Consider the following 21,559-nt stretch of genomic DNA (forward strand, 5'->3'; position numbering starts at 1 on the left):
CACAATGCATGCAAACAGATTACATGTGAACAGAAGTAATCTGAAGAAATGCAGACATAAGCAACATTACAAGTCACAGTATATAATACATAGTGATGAGCAATGCAGAATAACCACTGTGATGATGTGAGGTATTGTCAGCTATGCCAGGAGAAGTAGAGTAGTGGATGTGTAACATATACCAGCATAGCTAGCTGGAGTTTTGTAAAGAACTGTATGTCATTTACATATCAAACTGATTTGTACAGGTGTTTGTACTGAAAATGTATTTATAAAGCTGCTTGCATTAAAAATGTACCAACAGTGGGTCCATATTTATATCAGACTGTATTGTAACTGTTGAAATGAGTATATTGTAACAGAGGATACTGGAAGAGAAGAGGTTAGTCTCAGTCCAGCTAACTTTGAAAAATAGCCCGAAATTAAATTTCCTGATTTAGGCCATAAAGATTGTATCTTACACTTCTGATTGCAGCCAGAGACAAAATGTCTGTGCAAACCAGGACTAGGAATCCTATTGTATTGTCCTTAGGAGTAAACTAATTGTTACCCTAGAGGGGTGGAAATTTTGAAATGGTTTTATAGCTTCCAAATGCTATAACACATCTCAGTGCAGCTCCAACTGTGTGTATGGTAACACATATGTGCTAAATTCTGGTTCAGCTTCTAGCAATGGGGGTAGTGTGGCCACCAGAGTCAGATGACCAAATATATGTGATGGCATTCTGTCATCCAGCACTGAAATTATGTTTTAATACTAGATGAGACAGAAGTTTCAGAGCAGTCTGTTTATGAAACCTGACCAAGAAGGAAGACCACTCACCCACTTCATCTTGCCTTGCTTTAGTAAGTCACCAGCAAATAGTAATTCTTTAGATCAGTCAGGAAAATAGAGTGAGATTAGTTAAGTACTGCCTTTCTGTATCTGTGTGACTCCATCTGTTTTATTTTTAATATTTCCAGTGATTGAAACTCTTGTGTTGATTTTAAATCGATATTTGGTATTTCATGTCCTTTTATTATTTATTAAGACATGTCGAGGTGGTACGGCAGTAACGTTGTTACCTCACAGCAAGAGGTTCTCCCGTTCGATTCTCGGTGTGGCTTGGGAGTGCCTTCTGTGTGGAGTCTGCATGTCCTCCCTGCGGTTGGGTAGCGTTCGAAAGACATGCGTGCATAAATGGGCATGCCTTCGTTGAAGGTTGGGCATTGAGCTGGCACTTCAGCATTTTGTAAAAATCTACTGCCAATCATTAGCGGACTGGAGTTCCACTGTGGTGACCACTTACCAGGAAAAAGCCGAAAGACAAACAATAACAATAACATTAAATATATTTAAGCTTTTTATTCTAACTGCTTTTTTAGAGAATAGGTTAACCTTTGAGAGTACATATATTTATTTGGTGACACTACATATGTTCCTGAAAGCCTTGCTATATTGGCCAAACACTACCATTTGTATTAGTATTAATTGTACTCAGTATAATTGGGTACCCTTGTAAGAGCCTTAGAGTAGTTGGCTGGTGGCAGTATAGCTATCATATAGTCTGGGCAAAGGTAGCAGAGCTAGTATATCTGTGCCAGCCTTTCCCAGGTATATGTGTGTGTGTGTGTGTGTGTGTGTGTGTGTGTGTGTGTGTGTGTGTGTGTAAAAGTCAAGTCTCAAAGAGTGTGCGTGCCAGCTACTTGGAGCATGGACACAGAGCACTGGTTTCCCAGAGTGGGTGGTGGAGGAATTGGCTTGTTACACTCAGCTGAGGACTCAACTCTACAGCTGTGCCAGTGCAGGAACCTTATTGGGGACCTGGAGATAGAGAGGGAAACCTAGCCCCTGGATTGAGTGTGTTCCCTGTGTGTTCTTAAGGGAAATTGTGCTTGGTGCAGAGAGCTGCATCTGAAAATACTGTGTGTATATATTTATGTTCCAAGTGAACGTCTCTCTCTAGTGTCAGTGGTGAGGATTAAGGCTCCTTGATTACTGGGCCAGAGTAGGGACGTCACAACCACAACAACTGCTAAGCTATAGAGAAAAATGAAAGGGGGCTGCATTAACACATGTACAGATTTGTCCTCCTAGTTAATGAAAATTTTAGTGTGAGAAATAAAACTGGAGAAGTAATAGGTGACATACCCAGTGCTGTCACATTTTCATTTGCATTGTTTAAGCAGATAGGCATTGAATTGTGCTCTTGACTTGTAATAGGTGAAATCCTTTAGATTGAGGAACAGAGGGACAGGAGTGATCAAAACCTGTGATTAGTGTATTGCACTTTCATTCTTTAAGTTTTAGTTGGAGGACTAATACACAATGTAAGGGACACATATTCCATTGCCTAAAGAGTTATAATAAACAGTAAACAGGGTCACAAACCAGCTACACAAAAACACTGCCTAAAGAGTTATAATAAACAGTAAACAGGATCACAAACCAGCTACACAAAAACACTGCCTAAAGAGTTATAATAAACAGTAAACAGGGTCACAAACCAGCTACACAAAAACACTGCCTAAAGAGTTATAATAAACAGTAAACGGGGTCACAAACCAGCTACACAAAAACACCGGAGAAAGAGTGCCTCATAACAGATACACAGCAATTTGTCCTATTGTTGTGTTTCACCCCAACCCCCTCTTTCTCTATTCATCATCCTATAGTATACATTCTAAATTTAAACTTTTGAGTTGTTCTAATGTAGAAACTGATGTAAGTGACAGGAATTTGCAATACAAAACAAATATCTGAACTGTTCAGTTTCACAACTGAAATTATCTAAGAAATTAAACTCTGTAAATAATATGGTTCTTCATACTGATTTACTGTCAGGCTCATCTGGGTGTACATTTGTCAGGCTCATCTGGATGTACATTAAATAAATTGTTCAGAAAGTTGTATGTCTGAAAGATGCTTAGAATTAATTTGGTATTTTTAGATTTATTTATAAGTAGTGCACTAGTATACTCCATTTAAACACTCTAAAATGTATGAACTTTTGAAACTGTCCTTTAGTTTAGTAGTTCCTAAAAATTAACTGATATGGTGTAAACCAGGTATATTACTTTGTCCTTCATTTTATGAGGAAATTAATGTCATTTCCATCTGTGCTCTCTGCTCCAACTACTTCAGTTTAATATTTCTATTGATTGCATAGATCAATATTTCAAAGTGCAGAAAATTCACCTGACTGTACAAAACAGTTTGTAGATTAAACTCAGATCTATTAAATTTTAAATTAAAAAATAATGTCCGTTGTCATGCAGTTACATCTGCATTCAGTACAGAGGATATGACTTATTAATTTAGTTTACTCTATACAGTATTACTCCAGACAGGTACATTTGGGGAAAATAGTTGCTAATAAAATGGTAGCAGCTTCCTGCATGTACACACACACACAGACACACTCACACACACACACACACACACACACACACACACACACACACACACACACACACACACACACACACACGAAAAAAACACTGCTTCAGCCTTGCTGCAAGAAAGTATCACCATATAAGTCCACATTGACTATTAAAGATTTGTGTCACAATGTATTGTAGCTAATCAGTTGTAGTAGGTAGAGGAATATTGTTAAACATTTCTTTTAATGTATAGAATGCAGAATGTTGAAAGGGGATTTGGTATGTCATGAAACCTGAGATTCTGTCCACCTCTGGCTATGCCCAGAATTATCTTTTGATTTGGATGATCACTTGAACAGCTAGGTGTTTTACTTTAATTAGACTTTCATCCTGCCACCTGTAAACCAGTCTGTGATGCTCACTTTGCAAAAAGGTGGTTCTAGATTTTTGTTGACTCACAACCTAGATGACAACATTTTGTAGTCAGAACAATGAAAACAAAATAGTGGAATCCAAGTGGTAAGTCCTCCGTTGTTAAGTAGAAATAAATAAACCAAAAGACTGCTGTAAACTAACGACGGATGGAGCCGGGCATACAGGAAACTCAAGTTCCAAGCAAGAACTCAAGAAATAAGGCAGTTCAAATGATTCAGGTAGCAAGCACAAAAAGTCCAAGTATATATAAAAGCATATAAAATCTCCTTTATTGTAGTCGACAAAAGGTAAGCGCTTTCACTATCTAGCTTCATCAGACCATAGAACAACTACTGACACAGCCACTATTTAAACTAAACAAAGAGCACATAGCAGTCAATCATCAAATCACATCAATCAAGTCATTAATTATACAATCAAACAATGAAACAGTTCAGAATCAGGCATAGAATAAAACAAAAAGAACATAAGAAACTATTGAATTATGTAGAAAATATATATGCATGTATAAAAAATCTGTCATACAAAAAAACAAGAATGAACTTCTATACAAAAAAGGACAGCATGAACTAAAAATAAAAATGATGTACAAGTAAATGTGCACATAAATATATACAAATAAATATATATATATATATATATATATATATATATATATATATATAAAATATATATATATAAAAAGTATATAGATATGTACCTAAGTCTGTATGAACTGAGCACACAAGGAGGTAGATGTAAGACAGATATAAGCATATTCACTTGTGTAACCTCCTTTTCTTTAGAACTGGCCTAATATAGGCCCTTTCATTCAGTCCCCTGCCCCTGTCAGCACTGAGCATGATAATCCAACAGGCCTCTCTAAATTCTGTATGTGTACACACATCACCTTCACTAATACCAGGGTTAACGGTCTCAACAACTCTGAACCTAAAAGTATGTGATGTCCCAAATTCTAGGACGTGCTTAGAGAGTGCATTATGCAGGGAACCCTTCCTAATGTGATAGAGATGCTCCCTCATCCTATCACGTAGGACCCTGTTGGTTTTACCAACATAGAAGGAGTGGCAGATGGTACATTCAGCCAAGTATATCACATGGGAGGGTCATACAGTCTGCAGAAGCATGAAAGACGAATTATTTGCATAGATCAGGATGAAAAAAAGATTCAGCAGTATTAATATAAGTACAAAAACTGCAATTACCATAGGGTAAGGTAAGGCCAGGACTCAACGGCAGATTACTATGGTTCCTATCATAGCACAGGAGTCTTTTCAAGTTCTTTCAGTTCCTAAACCGAAAAGTGGGTTTATCATCCACAATCCTACGTATATCATCATCCACTAGTAAAATAGCCCAAAACTGACTGAACAACAGAGTAATATCTCCGTGGTCAGTAGTATAAAACAAAGGAACTCTAACCTCTGAAGTATAGGTATGTGTCTCCCTGGCAACGCTGGGATCTAAAACAGGTCCAAAATATGGACTAGCTGTTGTCAGTCTCAACTGCCCTAAGTCTAGCCACTGCCTGTGTATCTCAGAAGAAGTATAACCTCGTGCCAACAATTTACATTCCAGACTATCAATCTCTTCTAAAAAGCCAGGTGTTGTAGGGTTTAACCTAGAGGCCCTTATCCCCTGACCTCTAATCAAATTCTTAAAAATATAGCCAGGGTGCATACTAGATCTAAACAGGAAGGCATTTCTATGGCATGTCTTACGAAAGACCCCAGTGTTAATTATATTGCCTGGTAATTTCTCAATATACAAGTCCACTATTATTCTCCCAATTTAACTTTTATGATACACATGATGCTCACTATACACACTATAAGAATAATTTGTCTTATGTTGAAAGGGCAACCCTGAGAGCCCTACAGGATAATGAGCACATAGTAATTCGCCCAGCTGACAAGGGTGGCCTTATAGTTGTAATGGATAAGTCACACTATGATCGGGCAATGTGCTCATTGTTGAGTGATGGCAGTTTTTATGAGAGGATCACTGTTAATGATGTTCATGAAGTGATGTCCTTGGTCAGTCAGTGCATATTAGATATTTTGTTCGACTCATCTTGTTACAGAGGATGTTTTTTCATTCTTGAAGGTGGTTAATCCCTTAATTCCATTGATACAGGGCCTCCCTAAGGTCCATAAGCATCCCACTAACCCACCAATGAGACCAATAGTGGCGGGTGGTGGTTGGGTTACAGAGCCACTTTCTTTATATGTTGAGAAGGTGTTGAGACCGGTTATTAATTTGAATCCTGTGGTCCTGAGGGTCTCTAAACAATTTTTATTAGATCTTTATCACTGCATTTCTTCTATTGGTGATGTTGAAGATGTCATTTTTGTTACCTTTGACATTCAGTCCTTATTCACTATGATTCCTAATGGGCTGGGCATCCAGTTTGTTCATGAATATCTTTTGTTACACAGTGAGTGCACACCAGCACAGGTGGACCTTACTTGTTATTTTCTAGAGATGATGCTAGAAAATAATGTTTTCACCTTTAATGGTGAGATGTACCTTCAGAAACATGGAGTAGCTATGAGCATTTCATGTGCCAATAGCTACGCCAATATGTTTTTAGCACATTGGGAGAATAATAGTTTGTTTTCTACTCAAGGCTTTAAGGATTATGTACTGTTTTATCGACGGTTTGTCGATGATTTGTTTTTGTTGTGGAGAGGCCCAGTTGACAGGTTAGTTGCCTTCCATGACATGATGAACAATTTAATTGACTGCCTAAAGTTCACTTTTACTTGGTCATTTACACACATTGAGTTTTTGGACTTGTATATTGAGAAATTACCAGGCAATATAATTAACACTGGGGTCTTTCGTAAGACATGCCATAAAAATGCCTTCCTGTTTAGATCTAGTATGCACCCTGGCTATATTTTTAAGAATTTGATTAGAGGTCAGGGGATAAGGGCCTCTACGTTAAACCCTACAACACCTGCTTTTTAGAGGAGATTGATAGTCTGGAATGTAAATTGTTGGCACGAGGTTATACTTCTTCTGAGATACACAGGCAGTGGTTAGACTTAGGGCAGTTGAGACTGACAACAGCTAGTCCATATTTTGGACCTGTTTTAGATCCCAGAGTTGCCAGGGAGACACATCCCTATACTTCAGAGGTTAGAGTTCCTTTGTTTTATACTACTGACCACAGAGATATTACTCTGTTGTTCAGTCAGTTTTGGGCTATTTTACTAGTGGATGATGATATACGTAGGATTGTGGGTGATAAACTCACTTTTTGGTTTAGGAACTGTAAGAACTTGAAAAGACTCCTGTGCTACGATAGGAACCATAGTAATCTGCCGTTGAGTCCTGGCCTTACCTTACCCTGTGGTAATTGCAGTTTTTGTACTTATATTAATACTGCTGAATCTTTTTTTCATCCTGATCTATGCAAATAATTCGTCTTTCACTCTTCTGCAGACTGTATGACCCCCCCATGTGATATACTTGGCTGAATGTACCATCTGCCACTCCTTCTATGTTGGTAAAACCAACAGGGTCCTACGTGATAGGATGAGGGAGCATCTCTATCACATTAGGAAGGGTTCCCTGCATAATGCACTCTCTAAGTATGTCGTAGAATTTGGGACATCACATACTTTTAGGTTCAGAGTTGTTGAGACCGTTAACCCTAGTATTAGGGAAGGTGATGTGTGTACACATACAGAATTTAGAGGGGCCTGTTGGATTATCATGCTCCATGCTGACAGGGGCAGGGGACTGAATGAAAGGGCCTCTATTAGGCCAGTTCTGAAGAAAAGGAGGTTACACAAGTGAATTTGCTTATATCTGTCTTACATCTACCTCCTTGTGTGCTCAATTCATACAGACTTAGGTACATATCTATATACTTGTTATATATGTATATTTTATATATATATATATATATATATATATATATTTGTATATATTTATGTGCACATTTACTTGTACATCATTTTTATTTTTAGTTCATGCTGTCCTTTTTTGTACAGAAGTTCATTCTTGTTCTTTTGTATGACAGATTATTTATACATGCATATATATTTTCTACATAATTCAATAGTTTCTTATGTTCTTTTTGTTTTATTCTATGCCTGATTCTGAACTGTTTCATTGTTTGATTGTATAATTAATTACTTGATTGATGTGATTTGATGATTGGCTGCTATGTGCTCTTTGCTTAGTTTAAATAGTGGCTGTGTCAGTAGTTATTCTATGGTCTGATGAAGCTAGATAGTGAAAGCGCTTACCTTTTGTCGACTACAATAAAAGAGATTTTATATGCTTTTATATATACTTGGACTTTTTGTGCTTGCTATGCCTTATTTCTTGAGTTCTTGCTTGGAACTTGAGTTTCCTGTATGCCTGGCTCCATCCGTTGTTAGTTTACAGCAGTATTTTGTAGTCAGAGATTTCAGATAGGTGCTGGAATATAGATATGCATAATGTCAACGTTCTTAAGCTATCATATAAAAAATCTCACATGCATACATACATTCCTGTTGTAAATGGTTAGTTGCTGGGTGAGTATTCTAAAAATGCAGAGGGGAACTTCAGTTTAGGTGAGATGCCCTGAGACATCTGACCCACTCCTGTTTGTATTCATTGTGTATGTGCATTCTTCATATTTGACTTCAGATTTCAGACATTTTTCTAAATAAGCAAATGGTCAGTCCTAAAATCAGAGGGCTAAAAAATTAAACTGCGCAAGCTGAGTAGTCATTCCATAGTAGTTCCGATGCCAAGTCATTTAGGAAGTCTGGCAAGCAAATAAAATCAGTAGAGCAAGGGACTAAACTCAGGAACACTTACTAGAGATGTAAACGGTCTTAGTATTGCATGCAACCTAAGAAAGCATTCATGCAAAAAATAAAGCATGAACATATTATGATAATTTAACCATTCTAAAAAAACAATCTGTTTCCAATGCATGTAGGGACAAGGACCAAATATAGATGTGTAAAGTCAGTCATTGTCCTGAATAATGCACTGTGAAGTTTTTGTATTTGGCTTGAGTGTACATAGTAGTGGTAGCAAGTAAGTCAAAGTTAATAGCTGTGCTTCTATACAACTGTACTTAGTATATGCTCATGTTCTTTGCTGACTGGGATCTTTTTCAAGCTCTTCTTGGGACAATGTGATCACACATTATTACAGTATAGGTCTCAAAGCAGTAAATGTCGGCGTAAATATATCTGAAACACAATATCAAAACAGTAACAAGTACTCTAATATATCTGACTATATAAATTTGAAATATAGCATGTATGATATATGTAACATAGTAAAGGTGTAATAGTATATCAATATGTGCATTTTTCCGTATTATTCTGCATGTCACTGTTAGATGATATAGGCAAGAAAAAATCTGCACTGTATATAGAACCCTTTCACTCATTCTTTTTAGATTGCATAGGTGAAGAGATAAAGAAAAGTATGAACAACCCCCTAGTATTATAATAGAGTGTTATGGTTGTTGGGAGACTTTAACTTTAAAATCTGTGTGATAACTGCTGTTAGCTTAAGTTTAGGCATAGAAGAACTAAACATAGCTGAGGAAGTTATGGAGGTCTATTTTCATGGAAACTTTTCCCTCTGGGCTGTCCTTATACGAGATACTACTGGTACTTGATTCTACACTATCTGGATAACTGCTTACTCTAAAGACTGGTCATATAGTTTTTCTAATGGCATTGCCATAGCATTTTTTTCTATGTTCTTAGATAGCAGCCAAGCCCTACCCTTAGTCTTTTCATCCCCACTTAGATATTAGGACTGCCTGGGTTCACATGGGTTTGGTAACAGGAATAAAGAAGGAGAAACCAATCAAGACTTCTGTCTGGCAAATGGCTTGATGTGGCCTACACATGACTCAGCAAGAGAAACAGTCGCAGGATCACATACCTGAGTGACCAATGTGCAACTTTGGTAGACTTCCTCCTAGTAAGGGGAGAGCATCAGGTAAGTCACAAAGTCATCCCCAGTGAAACAGTTGGCCCATAGCATAAACCACTAGTTTCCACAATCAGCTGCAAGCAGTAGTCAGAGAAGGCTCTAGGGTCAACAGAGACAAGGCTGAAGACTTGAAAGTTGACTGGAGACAAAACAGAAAAGATTAATGAATAACTGAAGGTTGTAGCACCTCAAGAAGAAGTAGAAATATGTGGATTTGAAGAAGAATGGCAGTTCCTCAAAACAGCATGTTTTAGGGCTGTAGAAGAGATATGCAAGGCACTTAAGGAAAGCTGGTGGTGGAATGCAGAAGTCCAGGAAGTCATCCAAAGAAAGCTGGTGGTGGAATGCAGAAGTCCAGGAAGTCATCCAAAGAAAGGAGTGTAAGGAAAAGTGGGAGAAAGAAAAGATGGACCAGGCAAAGAAGGAATACTGGTTGGCTAACAAACAGGCTAAGAGAAGAGTTGCAGTAGCAAGGAACAGGCATTAGAGGTGCTCCACCAGCTTTAGGAAAGTGACTCAGTAAATGGGACAAAAACTCTATCAGATTACAAGGACAGAAAGATAAAGAAAATAGTCAGACAACTTTTGTAAGGGATCCCAGCAACAGCCTGCTCACCAGTCCAGAAGAAACCAAAGTCAGATGGAAGGAGTACTTTAAGCAGCTTCTGAATGAGTGAAACCTGACAGAAGCTGTACTGCCCCAGACACAGCCTAGGATGACAGGAGAAGAAGAAGGAGAGGAGCCCCACCCTAGAAGAAGTAAGAAAAGCATAGAAGAAAATTATGTTAAGGAAAGCAACATGCTCGGATGAGATCACACAGGTATGATGAAGATGTCGGGGATGATAAGGAAGAAATGTCTCATGAGGATAATAACAGCAGTATGGAGAGAAAGGTGTTCCCAGATGATTGGAAAATAAGCGTACTAGTGCCAGTGTACAAGAATAAAGGGACATCCACAACTGTGGGCAGTATAGAGGTATCAAACTCCTATAACATTGAATGAAATGTCTAGAGACAGAAATTGATAAACAAGTACACAAAGTAAAAGATGGGAGATGAGCAGTTTGCATTCAGATCAGGATGCAGCAATCTGGAAGGGTTGGTTAAGAGGAAGAAAGTCTGAATGAGGAGGGCAAAGCTAAAATCAGAGGTGATGAGGCTAACTGGCACAGAGTGTCAGAGGTAGTGAATGACAGAACAATGTCAAAGATTCTAAAGAGTAAGGTGTACATAACAGTGGTACAACCTGTACTGCTGTACAGTACAGAAACTGGGGCAGTAAAAGCACAGCAGTTGAGGAAGCTAGAGGTGATTGAGCTGAAGTGACTGAGATGGTTGTGGATGCACAGTACAGGACAGGTGAAGAAATGAGGACATAACGCAGTGGCCAAAGTAGCTCTATTAAAGAGAACAGATTACGATGGTTTGGGCACATGTACAGAAAAGCAAAAGACAATCTGGTGAAAAAGATGTGGAGCAGTCAGGAAGAAGGCAAAAGTAAATGAAGATGTCCATCAAAGAGATGAATGGATTGTGTGAGAGAAGACATGTGACAGTCAGGCATGGCTTTTGAAAAGGGTAGTTCAGTGGCAATAAATCAGGAAACATGTCAACAGCTGATGACATCTAGACCCTACATAAAAATATCAGAAAAAAGGAGGGGTTGATGATGATAATGATTTTGATGATGTGTGACATCATACTGGCATTAAAGTTCTAGAGACAATGACACATCTCCCTCACTCATCTTACCTCTAGTTGTCTATTTCCTCCATGTGATAAGTCCTGTCATTTAGGCATCTACCAATCACCTGCATCCTTTACAAACTTGCATTATACTTAAACTTCCAGGTGCAACTTATTGAGTGTAGATGCCCCACATATCTGTATTACCAGTAGTGTCAACAATTTTTACAGGCATTTTCTAGGCCTCCTAAAATAAAAACATGTATCTGACAAATCTTCTGTTAAAGATGACCAGCAGCAGACCCTGGATCTACATACATTGCATCTTTTAAATGAAATTTCCTACTTCATCTTCCACTTTGGTTTCCCACTTTGTTTTTTTTACCTTGGATTCCAGATGTTTGCAGTGGATGTATATGGTTGTCTTACCACTGGTCCTGTTGCCCAAGTATTTTTCTTTCCATTAATCTATACTAACACCTTAAATGACATGAATCTATACAGATGGCCCCAAGTGAAAAGTATATCCTATTACAGATGTCCCTCCCCCATTTTGTTTTGAAGTGTTAGACCCAACAGCATTACAAAATCCCATTAGCTTCCCATTAAATCAATTCTTTCTTTCCTGTTGTAGCTGATCCTTAGGATAGTCAGTACCCTAAAGAACACAGTCAACTTTATTACTTTTGTGCATAATACTTACATATCAGGGGTTATTTTCTACAAACTCTAGGTACAGTTTTAGGGTTGCCACCTTTTCAAATGGTCAAAGTGGGACATTTTTGGTACAAACATCAGATTTTACAGGCCGACACATACCCATGGTCAGTACAAAGGATAGAACTTAACTTTTTTGCCTAAATAAAAGCTTATTCTTGTAGCATTTTAGTTGCTTATTCTGTTTCTTATAACATTTAGGTATTTTAGATACAGAATAACTGTTTTATGCAACTATTACATAACATATAGGAAATAATTTTGTCCTAAAATCTCAGGACATTTGCCATTTTTAGAATTTTTTGTCAGGACACAACTGCCCAAAGTGGGACTGTCCCTCGCAAAGTGGGACAGGTGGTAACCCTATACAGTTTCAGTCTAAACTTTATCTAGGTTTAAAAAAAATCCATAATGTAGTAAAACAAGAATGCATACAATCACTGTCAGATAAAAAAAAAAGTCACATTCTTTCCAACTGTCTTGAAAAGAACACAGTTCATTCCTGCACTGTTAATACAGATGTGTACTGTCACTCTAATGTTCCATTCATTCCTCTGTGACTGAATAACCTACCTGTATACCACACCTATCCTCATTTCAACATCTTTACCACTATCCTCCAATACTCCTTCTCCCATAATCCTTCTCTCTCTGTCCCGTTCCAAATGTCTTCCATGCAACTTTCTTCTTGTTGACCCTTCCTTCAAATGACTAACTTCTGTGTTGCTGTACTCTTCTCTGTCCCTTTCATATCTGGTCCACTATCTGCTTATAATGCTGCCAGTTGTCCTTGTGCTACTGTAACAGTTACAAATTCCATCATCCCATCTTATGTCTTCGAAAACGTATGTGCGGCATTTCTAATCTAGTCTATAGCTATTGGGTCCACTCGCACGTGAGTTGTCTGTCCATAGAGTATGAACCAGATCAGATAAATCATCCATATCTCCCGCCACCATGCTAGCCCAAGTTGCTGTCATTTTCCACTCATTTCCATTCCTTGACATACATTCTCACACAGACTGTACAGTCCATACTACCTCAAAGTTGCTTTTACCACACAGTTGGCCTAAATTTCATTCTTTTACCTCTGCAACCATTCTTGAAGTGTCCATTAGAAATCATTCCATGTTTTATTCAATCCTTTTAACAGATAGTTAACAACATTTCAGTCCAGGCCATACTTCTTTCCAGAGCAGAAGAGTGTAACATCTGGATTAGGAAAAATGTAGCCTTACTTAAAATAAAATCTGTAAACTAACTTGCCTTATATGTAGTAGTCATCAGTGTGGCATACCAGTCATAACTAGCAACTGTATCATCAAATGACACACTCCACTGATATTATTTGTATAACAGAAGACAGCTAATGTTTGCTAGGTAGCCATGACTGACTCAGTAAACATTGTAATCACAAGCATGTGGGGCTGCATAAAACATTTTAGCAGATAAGCAAAACTCTTCTTTCTTTTACATTTATTTACTTGTTTGTTTATGCAGATCCATTACTGATTTGCTAGGCTTCCCAAGTGCCATTTATGTAGGTCTTTCATGGATATTAGCACCATCCACTTTTGTCTGCTCATCTCACTAGTTCTCCATCTGGCATCAGATAGCTACTCCACTTTCCAAAAGGTGAGGAAATAAAATGTGCGATTCTGGCATCCCCGTTCAAGCATGTTTGCCAGAGTTTCACTCAAGTCAGATAAATCAGCACTGGATGATATTAGCAGTCCTCAGTGCAAATTGTTTTCTACATTGTTTCCATTCCTAGCATCCTATTTGCAAGGAGAACTATAAATCCAGCCATGGTCCAAGACACTGTCTGTTTGTCCTGCCACAGTTATATTAATACAGTTTTGCAGCTGCAATATTCCTGGTCTTGACCAGGGATGGCCAATTTCTGCTCTCTTCTTTCACATTCCATTAAAGAGAATTAAATTTAGAAGGCTCAGTCATGCAACAGTTGCTAATCTTGTTGCAGATTAACCCATTTCTGAATATCATCTGGTATGACAGTTTGTAATGCTGTGTTTGTACCTTAGAGCTAAACCCCAAGAGTTTCTTCTTGGTAAAACCTCTCGGTGGGTTTCATATATGTTTACTGCCACGTCCATAATGCTGATTGTATTTCTTCATGTTTTTGAAAGTGACTAGAAGGCATGATTTCAGCTCAGTAGGGAAATATAACTGAACATGTTATTATTGCGTGCTTTTTTTGTTAAATTTATGAAAGCATATAATCAACTGAAGATATACAACTTAATGTTGCATTATTATATTACAGGTGCAAGATGCATTTAGATGCAGATTACGGAATTGCCAAGGACCAATCAATGCAGATTCCTCTAGCTCCTTTCCTAATGGTCATGCACAGATCATGGTCAGTCTATACTTCATCCTTGACACATAAGTTAATCATTTTTAAGTTGATGCTGCGTATTGTTAGGGCTGAAGAAAAGTGTTCAGTTCCGTTTCCTTTGGTATAATGTAATATTAACCTCAGTTGAACAAATGTACAGTGAACATCATTTACAAAACAAAATTTATTTTAGTTTTCATTGTAACAGGGGTGGTTTGATGTACTTCTTTTTCTTTTGAACAGGTTGTTTATATTGTTGAAGTAATGCAGTTAGTTATAAGTCTGATGAATTAACCTTCAATTAAATATGAATAATCGTAATGCAAACTGGAGTACATGCCATAGAGCAAAGATGGTGTAATTAGCTATTTTTTATTACTGCGTAGTGCCAACTTAATAACATTAACAAAAGTACAGTGTGAAAATATAAGGAAACTCACTAATATTGACAGAAGGTAAGACAATTCAATATAAGTTGTCTCAACATCTTTGACTGAAGAGTCATAGATGCCCTGAAATGATAAGTTAAAAAAATAATCAATCAGAAATGCATTGAAAGTAAGCTGTTTGAGAATATCAAAATGGAGTACTGTTCTTTCTAGAATCACATATAATGTCACAGCTGGGCTGTGGTTTCAGATGGCTCCATTTTGAGTAGAAGGCAGAATTTAAACATGAAACCCCTTTTAGAGTTTGTAATTTAGATTTTCTGGGACATATTGTGCAGCAGTATTCTAGATAAATGTGGCAGAGAAGAGAGCAAATGAGTGGAGAAAAGACTTTAGCTCTTGAGTGTAACAGAAAAAGAGAGTCAGAAGAAGGAAGATGGGCACACAAGGGAATTTTGCAGTGGCAGAGGGATCTGCAGCCAAAGGTAGTTAGAAGGTAGCTACATCATCCAGCTGAAGTGTTTCATTCTTGACACATATGCAGCCAAACCCTTTTAGAACTTATTCTGAAAAGTGAAGTCAGGACAATGGAGTTCAGCTGTTGTATGAGACTTGTAGCAGAAGTCTGGGAAGAAGGACACCTTTTATTTACTTCTCTTCTTGATTGAAATGAGTAGGTGCCTAGAGCTTTATAAAGTGCACAGAGCTGGATAGATCTTTGTGATAGGTGAATAAAAAATCCCATCATCAAGTGATATAAAAGATGTGTCATGAATGGATATTTGAATTAAGTACTCTGCTTGAATGTGGCACCATCTATGGTATGTATACCCCATATGCTTAAACACGTTGATCAAAGAACACAAAATGAATGCATATAAAACACTGAAAGACACACAAAAATCACATTACACTGCAGCAAAACTGAAAGCATTATCAACAAACTCCCCTAAGCAAGTGTTTTTAAGGGGGAAGGCCCCCTCCCCACAATCTCAGTGCTCTACCCTTACTCTTCCAATTTTTATATACATCAGCTCCAAGGTTGTACAAACTTAGGGGAAAAATGCAAAACAAAGTAAAAGCACACCTTTTCCTGCCTTGTCCAACTGCAGCAGTCCTAAAGCATGACACAGCATTTGCAACATGTGAAGTTGCTATAGTGATGACAACTAAAACATGAGATGTTCCCTCTGATATATTTTGCTTTCTATCAAAATGCCATGTGATAAACTGCAGGTTTCTTGTGCTGTGTATTTCAAAGGCTTGTTTTTTATTTTTTTTTATTATTTATTTATTTATTTTTTAACTATTTGTAATCTCAAAACCATTATCTAGTAACTGAAAGCCTTCTGTCAGCATGGTATGAACAGGAAAGAATGAAGGGCCAGAATTGTAAAATCATGCATTGCCAGAGGACAGAGTCGCTGTCAACAGGATGCATTTATTTGACAGGTTATTTAATGAAAAACAACAATAAATTTAGGTCATGATGTGCCATATGGCACATTCATTGTAATTAGGTTTGGTAGGGCTAGATTTAGCACCTACAACAATTGATTATCTGACCTTGAACCCAGGATTTGAAAAGTGTTTTATGTTGATATATCATCTTCTTCTTTTGGCTGTTCCCGTTAGGGGTCGCCACAGCGGATCATCTGTTTCCATTTCTTCCTGTCCTCCCACCTGCATGTCCTCTCTCACCACATCCATAAACCTTATCTTAGGCCTTCCACTTTTCCTGTTACCTGGTAGCTTCATCCTTAGCAACTTTTTCCTAATATACTCAGCATCCCTCCTTAGCACATGTCCAAACCAATGTAATCTTGCCTCTCTGGCTTTGTCTCCAAACCTTCCAACCTGGGCTGATCCTCTAATATACTTATTCCTGATCCTGTCCACCCTCATCACACCCAGTGCAAATCTTAACATCTTTAACTCTGCCACATCCAGCTCTAACTCCTGCCTTTTTGTCAGTGCCACTGTCTCCAACCCATATAACATAGCTGGTCTCACTACCCTCTTGTAGACCTTCCCTTTCACTCTTACTGGTACTCGTCTGTCAAAAATCACTCTTGACACTTTTCTCCACCCACTCCATCCTGCCTATACTCTCTTCTTCACCTCTCTTCCACACTCACCATTACTTTGAACTGTTGATCCCAGTATTTAAACTCATCCACCTTCACCACCTCTACTGTCTGTATCCTCACCATTCCTCTATCCTCCCTCTCATTCACACACATATATTCTGTCTTAGTCCTGCTGACCTTCATTCCTCTTCTCTCTAGAGCATATCTCCATCTCTCCAGGGTCTCCTCCACCTGTTCCCTACTCTCACTGCAGATCACAATGTCATCTGCAAACACCATAGTCCATGGGGACTCCTGTCTGATCTCGTTTGTCAACGTGTTCATCACCATTGAAAATAAGAAAGGGCTCAGAGCTGATCCTTGATGTAATCCCACCTCCACCTTAAACGCATCCATTACTCCCACCGCAGACCTCACCACTATTACACTACCCTCGTACATATTCTGTGCCACTCTTACATACTTCTCTGACACTCCCAACTTCCTCATACAATACCACAACTCCTCTCTAGGCACCCTGCCATATGCTTTCTCTAAGTCTACAAAAACACAGTGCAACTCCTTCTGACCTTCTCTGTACTTCTCCATCAACACTCTCAGAGCAAACATTGCATCTGTAGTGCTCTTTCATGGCATGAAACCATACTGCTGATCACTAATCATCACATCCCTTCTTAACCTAGCTTCCACTACTCTTTCCCATAACTTCATGCTGTGACTGATCAATTTAATCCCTCTGTAGTTACTACAGCTCTGCACATCACCCTTATTCTTAAAAATTGGTACCAAAACACCTTTCCTCAGGCATCCTCTCACTTTCCAAGATTTCATTGAACAATCTAGTTAAAAACTCCACTGCCATTTCACCTAAACACCTCCATGCTTCCACAGGTATGTCATCTGGACTAACAGCCTTTCCATTCTTCATCCTCTTCATAGCTATCCTTACTTCCTCCTTGCTAATCCATTGCACTTCATGATTCACTATCCCCACATCATCCAACCTTCTCTCCCTATCATTCTCTTCATTCATCAACCCCTCAAAGTACTCTTTCCATCTCCTCAATGCACTCTCCTCACTTGTGAGTATGTTTCCCTCATTATCCTTTATCACCTTTACCTGCTGCACATCTTTCCTAGCTCGGTCCCTCTGTCTAGCCAATTGGTACAGGTCCTTTTCTCCTTCCTTAGTGTCCAACCTTTAACACAACTCTTCATATGCCTTATCCTTAGCCTTCACCACCTCTCTCTTTGCCATGCACCTCATCTCCTTATACTCCTGTCTACTTTCTTCATCTCTCTGACAATCCCACTTCTTCTTTGTCAACCTCCTTCTCTGTATATTCTCCTGTACTTCCTCATTCCACCACCATGTCTCCTTGCCGTCCTTCCTCTGTCCAGATGCCATACCAAGCACCATTCTAGCCGTCTCCCTTACTAGCTCTGCTGTAGTTACCCAGCTATTTGGTAACTCTTCACTGCCACCCAGTGCTTGTCTTAACTCATCCCTGAACTCCACCTCACAATTACCCTTTTTCAGTTTCCACCATTTGATCCTTGGTGATACCCTCACACTCCTCCTCCTCTTCTTGATCACCAACGTCATCCTATAAATCACCATTCTGTGCTGCCTAACTACACTTTCCCCTATCACCACTTTACCGTCTCCAGTCTCCTTCAAACTGGCCCTCCTACATAAGATACAATCCACCTGTGTGCATCTTCCTCCACTCTTGTTTGTCATCCTATGCTCCTCCCTCTTGTTAAAATACGTATTAACCACAGCCATGTCCATCCTTTTCGCAAAATCCACTACCATCTGACCTTCTGCATTCCTTTGTTTAACACCATACCTACCCATCACTTCCTCATCCCCTGTGTTCCCTTCAACAACATGCCCATTGAAATCTGCTCCAATCACCACTGTCTCACCCTTGGGTACAGTCATCACCACTTTATCCAACTCATACAGAATACTTATCATTTGTGGATTGCTAACCAGTTTAAATGCTGTTTTTTTTTCACACCTGCAAAGACTGACACTGTATTATACCCTTAGATGAGGACCCTATTGACAACACATATAAATATGAGCTGGTCTGTCATGGCACTGTAATTCCTGTTTCATTTGGTTAAATGTCACCATAACTCTCAACTGACCAGATTTTCTCAAATGCCCAGATTTTTGCCTCATATTTTTGGTTTGTTCCTCATAAAATTCATAGTTTGCTGAAAAATCAGTGAGGATTAAATTCACTTAATGACATACATTTGAGTTTTAGATGTCATATCTTTCAAAAAATGCATGGTAAAACAAAACATTTTATTCTAGCAACTTTGTAAGTTTATAAGAACAATATGTAAATGTTGTCCCTAGAGTTTTGAGCCTTTGACCCCTTATTATTTTTGGCTTTTCCCGATTTCTTGTGCTAAGAGGTTGAGAGGTATGAATGTTACTATGGAATGCAGAACCAGATGTCACAAAATGTAAGTGAATGTAATACATGGACTTAACATTAGTAAGCATGTTGTGTCATCTGTTACTGAGCTTGTTAATGCCGAGATAGTTTTACGTTAATATCATATGTTGCATAAGTAGTAAAACCACAAGCAAATGATACATTATCAGTATAACATCACTCGCTAAATCATTGGTGACTTCTTTAACATTCATTCCTAATCCAAACCTTAGTTACAAAGGTGAAACAGATGGAAAAAGTGAGAAATGTGTGTCACAGTGATAAAACTCGGTGCATATTTTGCACAAAAAATATATACCTCAAGTCTCTGTTCATTGGTTTTATCATGCTGTACCTTTGTGTTATTATTTTAACGTGTATTTTAAACTACCTCAATCCAAAGAAGTCCTAAAAGAGGCAGAAGTAAACTGTAGGGAGTACAATTTCTTGTGCAGTGAACAGTTTGATTGCAAGCCTTTCTTTTTCCTCATGTGTACCTCATTTTTGACTTTAGGCAGGTTTACTGGCTGCATTTTTGTCATTGTCTCGTTCTTGACGATACCAAAAATAATTTAGTTACTAACTTTATCCCAGAGCCAGAAGGTAACAGCTGTATGTAAAGGAAGGCCCATCAAATTCACAGCTGTGTACTCCCAGCAGTACTAGGTTTCCCTGGAACCTTTAGATCTTCCTTAAAGAATCCAGACTTCATTTTTAGCAGAACTGTCTTCTGCCTCCTGAATTCTGAAATGGTAACAGCTGGAACTATATTACCTAGTTTATTCTCTGCAGCCGTGTCTGGCGGGTCCAGCATATTTAAATCCCCTTGCAAAGTCCTTTCTAAATTTAGTTACTTCTGACAAGAAATTATTTATGTAGCTAAGTGGACACTGAAAATAGAGAAGTGTTGATAAGAAATGAACATCAGATGTACTCCCCCAAACCACAAGTGGAAAGATCTTATAGATGATGGAGCCCTCAGTATAGAAATAAGAAAACAACAAATAAATCCAGTAATTTAACGGGCACAGGAAAAATCAATCATAAAAAATACTGTGGTAAGACTCCTGTTGTTATCTTAACAGTATCAGGACAGTGGAGGATACTAATTGGACAAAAGGAGCAGCAGTAACATAATACGCAATGTTGCATCTTTAAGATGGCTTGGATTCTTAAAGCTTTATTAAATATAAGTAGAAATAATTTGAATGGACATGCTATACAATCATCATTTTAGTATAAACTAAATCTTGGCCTGTTAGTTTACTAACAGAAAAATAAATGGAAGGTTTAAAATTGGTTCCAACAAGTAAACCAGGAAGGAGACAGAAAACTGAGCTGCAAGTATGTGAGGCTTCAGAGAGAGATGTAAGAAACTGTAGTTTTCAGCCCACATATAAGCAGACTATATCTCAGTTGCAGTGTGCCATGAGATTCATGGCATGGAAAAGTTCAGTAAAAATCTTGAACCAGTGTTAATGACAGTCATGACAGATGAAATAACTATAAAGGTGCTGCATATTGTGTATTAACTCTCTTTCTGGGCAGGAATTAGGAGAACATGTATTTTGAAATGAACATTTTGGTTCCTCATAAGGAGCATGTCAGTCGATCAACATGCATTTGGGCAAGTGCCAATCGAGTGAAGAAATTTGTCTGAAACAACATTTGCCAACATCAGAGCTTTCATTTTCTCCACTGCTGTGTAGCCTGTGGGGTTGTGATGGTACTCCCCTTTCAAGCAGCTGTGTCTAGTTCCAGCTGGTAATATTCTTTGTAAAACTCCTTGCTCCATCTTAGTGGTACTTGTTATGTTTATCTCACCCATACCTCCCTCATACTGCCTACCCTTGTTATGTTTATCTTATTCATACTTCCCTATTACTGACTACCCTTGTTATGTTTATCTTATTTGTACTTGCCCCATACTGACTACACTTGTTATGTTTATCTTATTTGTACTTGCCCCATACTGACTACCCTTGTTATGTTTATCTTATTTGTACTTGCCCCATACTGATTACCCTTGTTATGTTTATCTTATTCATACTTCCCCATTACTGCCTACCCTTGTTATGTTTATCTTAT

At 38.3% G+C, this 21,559-nt stretch overlaps 1 protein-coding gene across 1 annotated transcript in view; it reads left to right on the forward strand.

Annotated features, from left to right (window-relative positions):
- ADGRB3 (adhesion G protein-coupled receptor B3) overlaps window positions 1-21,559 on the forward strand; it is a 3,555,978-nt gene that overhangs the window by 3,335,825 nt on the left and 198,594 nt on the right. The window contains exon 26 of the mRNA XM_044063870.1: window positions 14,459-14,554. Within this exon, the coding sequence (XP_043919805.1) occupies window positions 14,459-14,554 (96 nt within the window). The remainder of the gene's footprint in view (window positions 1-14,458; window positions 14,555-21,559) is intronic.

Source organism: Protopterus annectens, chromosome 2.part2, assembly GCF_019279795.1.
Source record: "Protopterus annectens isolate FY-2018-M chromosome 2.part2, PAN1.0, whole genome shotgun sequence".
Lineage (NCBI taxonomy): Eukaryota > Metazoa > Chordata > Ceratodontiformes > Protopteridae > Protopterus > Protopterus annectens.